Source organism: Lucilia sericata, unplaced genomic scaffold, assembly GCF_015586225.1.
Source record: "Lucilia sericata isolate MDLA Ls3-8-SP2 unplaced genomic scaffold, ASM1558622v1 Contig000152F_arrow, whole genome shotgun sequence".
Taxonomy (NCBI): Eukaryota; Metazoa; Arthropoda; class Insecta; order Diptera; family Calliphoridae; genus Lucilia; species Lucilia sericata.
In genome coordinates this window covers 291,802-305,040 of record NW_023994183.1, presented here as the reverse complement: position 1 = coordinate 305,040, position 13,239 = coordinate 291,802, and the positions used below count along the sequence as shown (strand labels likewise).

General features: G+C 38.7%; 1 protein-coding gene across 1 annotated transcript; it reads right to left on the bottom strand.

Annotated features, from left to right (window-relative positions):
• Positions 1-2,054: 2,054 nt before the first annotated feature.
• LOC119601233 lies at positions 2,055-5,499 on the bottom strand. The gene is made up of 2 exons (XM_037952035.1): positions 4,868-5,499; positions 2,055-2,109 (listed from the first exon to the last, which is right to left on the bottom strand). Exons 1-2 carry the CDS (start codon positions 5,497-5,499, stop codon positions 2,055-2,057), a joined length of 687 nt encoding a protein of 228 aa, XP_037807963.1.
• Positions 5,500-13,239: the final 7,740 nt, after the last annotated feature.

The window sequence follows — 13,239 nt, the reverse complement described above, 5'->3', positions numbered from 1 at the left end:
CGGGAGTAGTCGGTAACGAAAGGGCGAATGTAATAGCTTTAAAGGGAAGGGAGGTCGAGGCAGTTAACCTGACAAACGCAAAACCATTCGACGCAACAAAAGCTGAACTAAAAATATGGGTGAGAGAATCCCATAAGGCCTCTTGGAATAATGAAACAGTGGGTAGAACCACGAAGATCCTATGGGGTGACCCTGATGAGAGCAAGACGAAAAATCTACTCAAAATGAGCAAGTCTGAAGTTAGTATGATGGTACGTATTCTGAGTGGACACACAGAACTACGAGCACATCTATGCAAAATTGGACGTGCGGATTCCGACGAATGTAGAGCATGTGGGGAGGACAGTGAAACTCTGGAGCACTTTCTTTGCCACTGCCAGGCATTCGTCGAAGTTAGATCTAAGTATCTTGGAAGTGATGTTATTCCGGAAATAACATTCCTGACTAACACTGATTGGAAGATTCTTAGGAATTACGTTCAGGAAACTGAGTTTCTGAACACTGAAAAAAATTCTTTCAGTTTTTTTTTTTCGTGATAAGGAGCGCACAACAGGCCCGATACTGGCCTAGGTGTATTTCTTCGGATTTTATGTAGTATACATCCTCCTATCGACCTACCTACCTACCTACCTACCTACTCGTTGTTGTTGGGTCTTCTTTATTTGAGTTGCTGTTTTCCAATTTGGGTCTCTTGTTGTTAATTGGGTCTCTTTTGTTCTGCCACTGCACTTGTGGATCGTATTTTTTCAAAAAGAAACAGTTTTTGATCCGTTGTAAATTTTGTGTATTTTAATATTTTTGCAATTTTAAGAAATTTTTTTGTTTTTATAAAATACACACAGTTCACTTTATGCACTTCACTATAATCGGTTCGAAGTGGCCAAATGTTTGTTGTTGGAGTTAGGTCGGCTGGTTCTGTTAGGTTCTGTTATTTTAAATAAAACACTTGTTTTTGTATTTTTCATTTTTGGTTTTATTTAGGGCATAATTTCGTAAATCCCTACGCCTCACATCACCTATCAATTTTTAAATTTGTATTTTGTAAAACACTTCATTATGACAGGTGATTGTTTGCGTTGAAACAAGTGCTTCGTTATTTGTGAAAAATTTATAAAAAATTATATTTTATAAAACGTATCACCTGAAAAATACACACTTGAAACTTCAAATCGAACACCTAATTTATTCAGGCGTTCGCTTTGAAATTTTATTGAATAAATTATGTACATGTAACAGCTATCTTTATGGAAAAGTTGTGATATTGGAGCTACTCGACCTCGTACGGGAAAGGACGCAAATTGGTATGTATTTCTATTGATACTACAATGGAACTCGCTTCTCTGAAATTAGAGCACTTATATCCATATACGAATTTTATCCAGATTTTGTAGCTGAATGGCGAGTGGACCACATTACACAATCTTCATATATGTACATACATAGCTAAACTCACTCCATTGTAATATCCAGATTTCACCTAATACGCGAAAAAGCTTCCTTCAGAAATATTTTATGTCAAATCATATGTCGAACACTAATACCATCAACCACAATGTATTTTACTTGTTCCAATACAGTTTAATACTTAAATAGCGGAAAAACTGGTCTTGTTCAAATTAACCATTTTTTCCAGTTCATTTGGACTAAAATATATGTTAAAAATAGCTTTTTATATTATATAAGGGTTTGTGATTATGATAATTGGTTTGTATATGCGATTAATAATTTAAATCCAAGACACAATTCAGTCGTTAAAGGTGATAACCCAACGCATTAACGAAATGATTTGTAAAATTAACTTTTTTTGATAAAGCGTTCACTTTTGAATGTGAATTGTACGTGATGCGTTCAACGCAGGGGATTTACGAAATAACCCCTTTAATTCTAATTTGGTTTATTTCACTGTTTTTTGTTTGTTTAATTTATAATGTTTTGTTTCTTGTATTTTGTTTGTGTATTTTACAAGTCTTGTTTCTTTATTTTTGTTCTTTAAGCAGCATTCACAATGTTAGCAACATTTTCAGGGGGTGTTCACAATGCTAGCAAACTCGCGATTATCTAGCGGCTACAATATCACTATTTGATCTTGTACACATTTTTATTAATTTTCTAATAGATTTTTATATAATATGTAAAAATTTTAATTGATAATTTTTGATTTTAAAATGATTATAAAATAAACGTCAACAAATTTTTCATACAAAATGAAACTGAAGTTCAAGTATGTTCAACTTTTTCACAGAACTTGAGTTACATTTTTGTACTAAAAATGAAAGGAAAATATATGAAAAACTATAAACAAGAAACGGATGGATAAAAAACAAAATTGTTGCTAGCATTGTGAATATTGCTTTAATTTTAAGTTTCTTTTTCATTTTAATTTACTAGGTTTTGTTTGTTTTTATGCTTTTCACAATTGTTTTTATTTTGAGTCACAATATTTGTTATTGTTTAATGTATGGTTTGGTTACGTGGGTTGCTCGCTAGCAAGCGAGTTCACTCGGAGGCCTTATGGCCCATTGTGATACCCTTAGAATTACCATTCCCTAGCGATGAGAGAAGGGTTACCCTCCCTAATTTCGTTGACTACTTGGTTCGTTCGGTCTCCATGTAAACCAGCCGGTGCTTTTAATAAAACCGATCATGTTTATCAGTGACGCATCTCTGAGACAGTCTAGATCATGAAAAAGAGCTCTACCCAGATAGAGTAGTCTGTGCTCTTGTAAGGCTGGACAGTCACATAGAAGGTGTTGTACCGATTCCACTTCCTCTTCGTCCAAGCAGCTTCTACAGTAGCTAAGTAATTATACCAGTTAGAAGCCTAATCGAGTTCTTACCAAGAGATAAGAGGGTCTTAGTCCTATCCGTTGTCAGAGTGGGCCAGAGCAGTCTCGATATTCTACAAGTGGTGAGATTTGACCACCTGAGTTCCGTCTCACTCAGAGCCCATTCATCTATCAGTTTTGATAGCGTCGTCAGGGGAGCGTGAATATCCTTTTGCGCAAGGGTGAAGTCCAGGGACGACCCTTTGGTTGCGCATTCATCAGATATTTCATTTCCCCGGATGCCCTCATGTTCTGGAACCCATATCAACTCAACGTGATGTTGTGTCAGTTGTGCCAACGATTGAATGCAATTGAGAAGACATTCCGACTTAATAACATTGGAGTTAAGAGCCTTGATTGATGCAAGGCTGTCCAAGTATATATGTATAGTCGAATTTTCGAGATTTAGTTCCCGGATTCTTCTCGCGGCAGTATAGATGGCATATATCTCTGCCTGAAGGACCGTGCAGGTGTCAGGTAGTCGAAAAGACAGTAGAAGATTTAGTTTATCGGAGAAGATTCCCGATCCCGTGCCTCTTTCTGTCTTTGAGCCATCTGTGTAGATTGAGATCACGTCATCCCTTAGGACAGTATTCGCGGCCCAATCATCCCTTGTCGGTATTTTGGTCTTGAATGACCTATTAAAATTCAGTGTAGATAGAATGAAATCTGTTTCCTGCCCCATGATAGGCCTGCCTATCTTTTGTAGGATGGTGCCATGACCAATGCGGTCGTGCTTCAACCCGTTCGACTGTTTAAGTCGTAGAGCAGATTTAGCAGAAATGCATTTGATGTATATATCAAGGGGAGTTATGTTCAGCATCGTCTCTAGACTAGCCTGAGGGGTGGAACTCAAACAGCCAGTGATTGCAAGACATGCCAATCTTTGTACCTTGTTCAGAATAGAGAGATAAGTCTTGGTATCCACCACTCTCCACCAAACAAGAGCTCCGTAGGTCAAGATAGGTCTTATGACCGCGGTGTACATCCAGTGCACAATGTATGGTTTAAGACCCCATCTTTTCCCAAAGGTTTTCTTACATATATAGAAGGCACATAATCCCTTCTTCATTCGACTCTCAGCATTACGTTTCCACGTGAGTTTAGAGTATAGGATTACGCCAAGATATTTGGCTTCGCTTGAGGTGTTCAAAATGGTACCATCCAAACGCGGAGGTCTGAATTCTGGAATTTTGTACCTCCTGGTGAAAAGAACCGGTTCAGTTTTGGCCGGGTTGACACCTAGACCGTTTTCCTTGGCCCATGATAGTAGAACGCTGAGGGCTGATTCCATGAGTTCACTTATTGTGGGAAGAAACTTCCCTAGAATAAGGAGCACGACGTCGTCAGCATATGCGACTACTTTGAAGCCCATCCTACTGAGTCTGAAAAGGATTTTATTCACGACAAGATTCCACAGGAGTGGAGAGATAACACCACCTTGTGGTGTGCCCCTTGTCACGACCTTCCTTGTCTTGCCAATACCCATATTAGAGTTAATGGCCCTACTCTTAAGCATGTTTTCTGTCCAGTTTTTTATCCGCTGATCGACACCTAGGTCACCCAGTGCATCGACTATTGCGGATATGTTCACGTTGTTAAACGCACCCTCAACGTCCAAGAAAGATGCCATAACATATTCCTTTATGTCAAGTGCCTTCTCTATGGTTCCGACAACGTCATGTAAGGCTGTCTCCACCGACCTTCCTTTCAGGTATGCGTGTTGTGCTCTACAGAAGTTATCAGGAGAGATGATGCTCCTGACATGGATGTCGACCAATCTTTCCAATGTTTTCAATAAAAACGGTGACAGACTGATCGGCCTATAGTCTTTGACGGTACTATGGTTTACTTTTCCCGCTTTGGGGATAAATACCACTGTAACCTCTCTCCATACTTTAGGAATGTATCCTGTTTCCAGGCTGCTCCTAAATATCATAATTAGCCATGGCTTGATGGTGGTGATCGATTTTTGGAGTAGTGCTGGGAATATGCCATCTGGCCCTGGGGATTTATAGGGCTTGAAGGATGACACCGCCCACGAAATTTTCTCCATACTAACAATGGAACTGACTAATTCACTTATGTGGATTCGAGAAGCTGCGAGGTGCTCCAAAGTGGAGCCTTCATTTTCATCATCTCTGCAACCCGGAATGTGTGTCTCCATAAGTAGTTCCAGAGTTTCGGTGCTACTTTCAGTAAAGTTACCATCCGGTTTCATCAGGAATCCAGGCGTACCGGGGTCTTTGGATAGCACCTTACGTAGACGTGATGCCTCCGTGGTACTCTCCAGCTCCTCACAGAAACGCCTCCAGGATTCCTTCTTAGCCCTTTTGGTTTCCCTCTTGAAATTATTGAAGCTTTGACGATAGTCGTCCCAGCTTAACGGGTTCTGATCCCTCTTCGCTTTATTAAATAGTTTCCTACATTCTTTCCTTAGCTGCATTAGTTTAGGATTCCACCATGGTTGCCGGAATTTCCTAGGTACCTGCCGCATCCTACATGAAGCATAGTAGGCTTCCCTTAAAGTCCTGGATAGATAATCTACTGAGTCGTCCAAGTCCTGTGTACCATGCAGTCCATCCGTTTCCGGAGGTGGTATGGTATCAATCAGATTATCGAATTTGACCCAGTCGGTTTTCCTAGGATTTCTAAAGGGGTTTTCCCTAGCCATCGTAAGCTGTATCGTAAAGATTATTCTGTGATGATCAGAGAATGAGCACTCGAGTGATACTCTCCAATCAAGAATTCTGACTGAGTCAGTGTTCCCTACCAAAGTAATATCAATGACCTGTTACCTGATCCTATTGAAAAACGTTGGTCTATTACCCCTATTGCAAACACTAAGGTTAGTAGTTAGAAGGTATTGAAGTAAACACTCACCCCTGTCATTTATATCCGAGCTCCCCCACAGAATATGATGGGCATTAGCATCACATCCTATGACAAGATCATGGCCCCTTGTATCACACCATTCTATTAGTGTGCGTACGGCACGTGACGGCGGATTGTCTTCGTCGTACGGTAGGTACGCAGATGATATAATTAGAGTTGGTAGCCCCTGTCGCTCTAATGCAACTACCGTTAAATCACCAGAACTGTAATTAGATAGAAGGAAAACTTTAATGTCTTTCCTGACCAAAATACAGCTCCTTATTTTACCTTCAGGGATTGGAGAGAGGAGCACATAGTTTCGTGACCGGATGCCTCGAACTTTACTGGCTGCAAGCCAGGGTTCTTGGATTAAGGCCACGTGGATAACTTCCTTCTCCATAAAGCGCAGCAAGTCGTCGTTCGGAGTGGTGCAGATTAATCTGTACCACCCTCAGGCCGCTTGGACTCATCACTGGGTTTCTCTGCGGGCAAGATCAACCGAAGTTGGTTGAGCCCGTACTTTATGACGCCTTGAGAGGAACGAAGGAGTCGGAGGGATTCTGAACCAATTTTGATCCAGAGATCCTAGTGCGTCATCGTTCTATCGTCCAGTCATCAGTACCAAGTTCCTTATTCTGACGCTTGATTAGTGTTAGTATGGATTTGTTCTCCAGAATAGGAGGAGGAACCCACACTCTCACCGTCGTACGAAAAGGTACTTGGTCCAGTGGGACGATTTCAATCTTCGCGTTGGGCCAGGGTTCGCTAACTCCTCGGATGCAGTTTTTGAGAAATCCTAGGGCTTTCTCATTACCGCATCCGATGATTTTGACACCCTTTGACCATTTGGCGCCATCGAACGCAGTAAAGGAGTCATCCTCACTGCGTGCGAGTTCGTCAACTAGTGCCCGCAAGATCTTCTCCTCCAGAAGTAGCCAACTGTCCGTAGTAATTTTCCCATCGGGATGACTACGGTCTATGATGGCTACTTGTAGCTCAGGTGCTGATGTTAAGCTAGTTGATGGTTTCAACCGCTTACCCTCAGACACCTGCGTTTCACTTGACCTTTGCCGCTTTATACTAGGCCTGCTTGCTGGACCTTTGGTGACCGTCGCCGTACCTCGAGAAGAGGAAGATGCAGACAGTCCCTTGGGTGTTGTGCTAGCAGACTTTGTCATGCCGCATTGGTCATCACCTCTCTTTGGTCCCGACGTGGCCTTCTTTGATGAAGATGGCTGTACGTTGAGATTCTCCGAGACGGTGATTGTGTTCGGTCCAGTGCTGGCATGGGGCACATGTTTAGATGTGGTCACATGCCTGCTCTGGTTTGGTTCTGTCTTAGTCGTGGCTGGCCTGACCTCCACAACAGTAGTATTCAGCATGGCCTCATACTTCTGTATGTGGTAGGTATGTTTACGCCGCAAACGCTTTTCTCGGGTAGTCAGAGTCGCAGGATCCCTAGAGTCCAGCGATCTGACGTACCGGAGAGAGCGTTTGTAGCCCGCCAACCTTTTCCGTTCGTCCTGTTCCGTGTCCTGTCCTTTGTTTGTATGTTTTTGGTCTCCCTTAACAGAGTTTCCCTTTGCAGGGTCTCCTTTTACAGGGTCATGGGCCTCTGGATTTTGTCCGTTTTCCTCCGCGTTTTGCGGCTCAGAGGACACCATGCGCACGTCCTCCTCGTCAGTCTCGTAAAGATTTAGATCTATCAGACCTGAGAGGTTGTCGTCACTGTCGTCCGAGGTTACTCTGTCCTGTCTGGTAAGAAATTTTTCCGTTCTGTCTACCCCAGTAGCATTTTCGACTACCAGACCTGGGGTACTTGTCCGTTTCGTCGCAGTCACAGTAGCTCCAGTGGCACTCAGACCTGTGGCTTCCACCTGAGTACTCAAGTTACCCTTGGAGATTTTAGCACCCTCGACCAAGGACATAGGGCCATCTTTATCTTCTGACATTTCATGGGGGGGGGGGATGTTTGTTAGTTTATACCTCTACCACAGGTGTGAAAAAAGACACTGCCGCTCCTCTGGAGTCAGACGCAGACCAGGATGCCGCTCAATATGAGTCAGACGCACCCTGGATTTTGTTACGACCAAAAACATTCAGACTGACAGAACCAGATTGTACCTTCCAGCCGCCCTTAACATAGGGAACAGACGCTAGAAGGTACGGTTATGTTGCCTAGGTAACCCAAACCACAGTCCCGGACCGACATCAAAAAAGAAAGGGGGGGGGGGGGAATTGGTAGCCGCCCTAACTAAGGGAACAGACGCTACCAATTTGAGGTCGTGATCGCTAGGCGACCGAAGATGGTCATTGCCCCACAGCCGCTCTTAACATAGAGGACAGACGCTGTGAGGTATGGGGAGGGTAGTTCTTAGTTCCCATCCTAGGATGCTTAAGCCTCTGCACCGTGCCCGAAGACTCAAGGTGAGTCACACAAATTTAGGGCCTAATTTCGTAAATCCCTACGCCTCACTTCACCTATCAATTTTTAAATTTGTATTTTGTAAAACACTTCATTATGACAAGTGATTGTTTGCGTTAAAACAAGTGAACAAGCTTCGTTATTTGTGAAAAATGTATAGAAAATGATATTTTATAAAACGCATCACCTGAAAAATACACACTTGAAACTTCAAATCGAACACCTAATTTATTCAGGCGTTCGCTTTGAAATTTTATTGAATAAATTAATAAAATAAACTTCTTAAGTGGAAATGTACACTCTTATGTACATGTAACAGATATCTTTATGGAAAAGTTGTGGTATTGGAGCTACTCGACCTCGTACGGGAAAGGAGGCAAATTGGTACGTATTTCTATTGATATGACAATGGAACTCTCTTCTCTGAAATTAGAGCACTTATATCCATATACCAATTTTATCCAGATTTTGCAGCTGAATGGCGAGTGGACCACATTACACAATCTTCATATATATACATAGCTAAAGTCATTCCATTGTAATATCGATAGAACTCGGAGACGGTGCTCCAATGTATCAATAAAGTTGGAATCCAGATTTCACCTAATACGCGATCGAGTAGCTCCGTATGTAGAAAAAGCTTCCTTCAGAAATGTTTTATGTCAAGTCATATGTCTAACACTAATACCATCAACCACAATGTATTTTACTTGTTTCAATACAGTTTAATGCTTAAATAGCGGAAAAACTGGTCTTGTTCAAATTAACCATATTTTCCAGTACATTTGGACTAAAATATATGTCAAAAATATATTTTTATATTATATAAGGGTTTGTGATTATGATAATTGGTTTGTATATGCGATTAATAATTTAAATCCAAGACACAATTCAGTCGTAAAGGTGATAACCCAACGCAATAACGAAGTGATTTGTAAAATTTATTTTTTTTTTTGATAAAGCGTTCACTTTTGAATGTGAATTATAGGTGTTGCGTTCAACGCAGGGGATTTACGAAATAACCCCCTTACTTTTTAAATTGAGGTCACTCTTGTTTCACTGTTAAAGGTTTAAACTAGAGTGATCATGGACATAATATTTTAATGCTAGTTAGCAATATTAATGCAAGAATAAAAGAAGACAAAACAAAAGCAAAGTGAGTAAATATATAAAAAGGACCGTTATTATATTAAAGGGCGTTTCATTAAGTTGTGTTAATACTGAACAGAGTCATTGTTAACTTCTGAGGTTATTATTACTATTATTATGCCGAATTTTATGTTAATCGGTTTAGTAATTATGAAGTGAAAGAGTAAAAAAGAGTATCATATATATTTATCTATGTATATAAAAATCAATGTATGTTTGTTTATTTGTTTGTACCTTATAGTAGGCTAAACCACTGAAGCGATCTTCTTGAAATTTTCATTGTATGTTCCCCTATATCTGGAAGGAACTATAGGCTACTTTTTGTTTTGAAATTGCAAGTGGGAGGGAACATGGTACAACTAGAGTCCTCAAATTTTTTATGGACAATTTTGACATTCATATGATTATTTGGTGGAAAAATTGGAGGACTAGTAATAGGGGTCGTGGCACCCCCATCAGTGTATATAAAAACAAGTAAGAAAGTATAGTCGGACTATATGATACCCTACACCAGTTATGAATATTTAATGTGATTTATTATACCCACCACCAAAAAAGATGGGGGTATATTGTTTTTGTTATTCCGTTTGTAACACATCGAAATATTCATCTAAGACCCATAAATGTACATATATTCTGGATCCTTATTAAATTCTAAGACGATCTAGCTATGCCCGTCCGTCTGTCTGTTGAAAACACGAGTCCAAATGGAAGTAGCTCGCGGGCTGAAATTTTGCACAGACATTTTGTATTGAGTTTGTTTGGTATTGAATATGGGCAATATCGGTCCACGAATTCGGCTAGCCTCCATATAACGTCCATAAGGATCGGTCCATAATTGACCCTACCCCCCATATAAGATCCCCTTCAGAAAATTACTTTAACGCTCATAACTGCCTTAAAAAAGCATCTATAGCGATGAAATTCGACATGAACATATTTTATAGGAACCTTAATATCATTGTAAAATTTTATAAGGATCGGCTCATAAGGCAGTTATGAGCGTTAAAGTCATTTTCTGAAGGGGACTTTATATGGGGGATAGAAGCAAATGTGGACCGATCCCGATAAAAGGGGCTGGATAGATTTGTATTTATATAATATTTATATAATATATATATAATATTTGTCTGTGCTAAATATCATTGCAATAACAGTGCTAATAAATGAATTGCGGATATTCAAGTCACTTTCTGAAGGGGGCTTTGTGTGGGGGCTAGGGTCAAATGAAGTCCGATCATTTCGAAATTCGGCAAGGTCATCAAGGCTTGTATAAAACTTAGTTGTACGAACTTTCATCGATATACATTTATACTATACATAATTATGAGCTCAAAAGCCCTTTTCGGGGGGTTCAGTTGTATGGGAGCTAGGTGAAATAATGGACCGATTTTAACCATTTTCAATAGGCTTCGTCCTTTGGTCAAAACAAACATGTATTGCAAATTTCATCAAATTATCTTGAAAATTGCGACCTGTACTTTGAAAACAACGTTTACATGGACACACGGACGGTCGGACGGACGGACGGACATCGTTAAATCGACTCAGAAAGTGATACTGAGTCGATCGGTATACTTTAAGGTGGGTATAGTACTAATATTTTAATGCGTTACAAACATCAGCACAAACGCATAATACCCTTCCCACTATAGTGGTGTAGGATATAATGAATGTGTGTTTGGACTGCTAAACGGCTGGACCGATTTTCCTGAAATTTTCACAGTGTCTTCATGTATGTCTGGAAGGAACTATAGGCTACTTTTTATTTTAAAATTTCATGTGGGCAAAGTGCCACGCCCGCATATATAATAAGTATTTAAAATCACATATCTCAGAAACAGCAACAGCTAGAGTTTTCAAATTTTGTATGGACAACTTTGGCATACACATGAACATATGGGGACAAAATGGGCGGACTAGCTATAGTGGTCGTGGCCGCTCCCATATAAAGAAAACCTTAAATTAGTATATCTGCGAAAATATAACAGCTAGAATCCTCCAATTTTTCGGAGCCACTTTAGTATCAACATGAATACTTAGGACAAAAAATTAGCGGACTAGCAATAGGGGGAATGGCATCTCCCATATGAATTAAATACAAAAAATTCTTTATTTTTGAAACTATTAGATCTAGAATCCTAAAATTTTCCACGAAGTACTTTAACATTCATTTGAACATTTGGGTAATAAATTGGCGGACTATCAATATGGGGCGTATGAATTAAATACAAAAATTCGTTTATCTAGAAACTATTAGACGTAGAATCTTAAAATGAACATAAAAGTGAATATTTGGAAGTAAAATGTGCGGACATTCATTTGGGGTTCTTGGAACCTCTCATATGAATTAAATACAAACACTTTAATGTACCTATTGTGGACTATCAAAAGGAGGTACTATAGCTCCTTTATGCATTAAAATAAAAATTCGTATAACTGGGAAACTAATAGAACTAGAATCTTCAAAAATTTTAAAGTGCGGTTTTTATTTATACTGTTTTTAGGGTAGCAAAGCACACTGAGTATAGCTAGTTATTATATATTATACGTTTTGAAGATGTAATGTTTCGTACTGTTCATTTCACAACATTCATTATAACAGATTTCATGAAAATCGGATTAGTACTTTTTTGTATGCTTAAACGTAAATTTGGTATAATAATTGTTTTACAAAAAATTGGCATAAAAAGGGGCGGGGCGTCCGATCCAGATCTTATACAATTTATAGTTCCTTCTGAGGTCAGACCTATCGGTATACCAAATTTCATATAAATCGGTTCAGTAGTTTTCTGTAAGTCTGGAATGAAAATTTTTTATAACAATTATATAGAAAAAAGTGAGAATAAGAAGAATCGTGACGTCCAATCATGATTTTATATATCCTATTATTCCACCTTAGAATAGAACTATTAGTGTTATAAATTTCATGTCCATCGGTCCAAAATTTTCGAACAAAAAAGTAGGGTTTGAACATGACCCTCTCCGATTTCGATGAAATTCGGTACACACATTCTTCATGTAAATACGGAATTTAAAGTTCTCCAAAATTTATAAATTTGTTACGGTTCCGATTTTATCCAGGTTAAAAGTTCATATTTTTTACGATTTTTTTTCAACATTGGAGTCTAAAACGATTAAAATCAGATAAATAGTTTAGAAAATGTACGAAGTCAAATTTAATGCTTGTTGAAAAAAAACTTAAAAAATGTGAACTTTGAACCTCAATAAAATCTAATTTTGGATAACTTTAAACTTCGTATTTATGCAAAGAATGTGTGTACCAAGTTTCATCAAAATCGGAATGGGTAAGGTACAAAACTTGTTCGAAAATTTTTGAAATGCACCTTTTCATATTTCCCTCTTTTAAATCTGCCGTGGTTCATTATACATTTTCTATTGTTGATTTTTCGTAAAATTTTTTTTGTTTGCCTCCGCCATATTGCTAAAATCAGCTGATTCCAGTCTATGATAGTCTATGGAGTTGCTGATCAGTTACCAATATCATTTGCACTTTTTATTGAATCTGTAGCCATACTATGTATACATACATATGAATGTACAAATAAGTTTATTTTGAATGTGTAAGCCTAAAAATGTGTCCACATAAATACGAAAGTATGTAGAGCAAGCAGTGCAGTAGTCAATTTTAACAAAACCTTAAACAATTTAGAAAGAAACAATATTTTAATATTATCCAAAAATCTGGCAATGACATGTATTTACTCAACAACATACTTTTCAATGGCAACTACTTACCATCTGCATTACTTAGAGATACTCTAGTAATGGACTTTCTTTTAATCTGATATAGAAGTATGTATGTACTTTATTTTCGGCTTTGTCATTTTGTTTGCACATTTTATTTAATTGCGTGTTAAGAATTGTGTTTTACAAAAAATTAAAACAAAATTAAATTTGTATGTAAAAACCATTATTTGATGCGCAATAAAATAGCTAAGCAGG

Bases quoted from the DNA above. Each gene is read 5' to 3' on its own strand.
- LOC119601233 (XM_037952035.1), bottom strand. From the start codon at position 5,499: ATGGCTAGGGAAAACCCCTTTAGAAATCCTAGGAAAACCGACTGGGTC. The intron at 2,110-4,867 runs GTGGGCGGTGTC...AAAATCTATTAG, and splicing joins GTTAGTATGGAGAAAATTTC to AAAATTAATAAAAATGTGTA.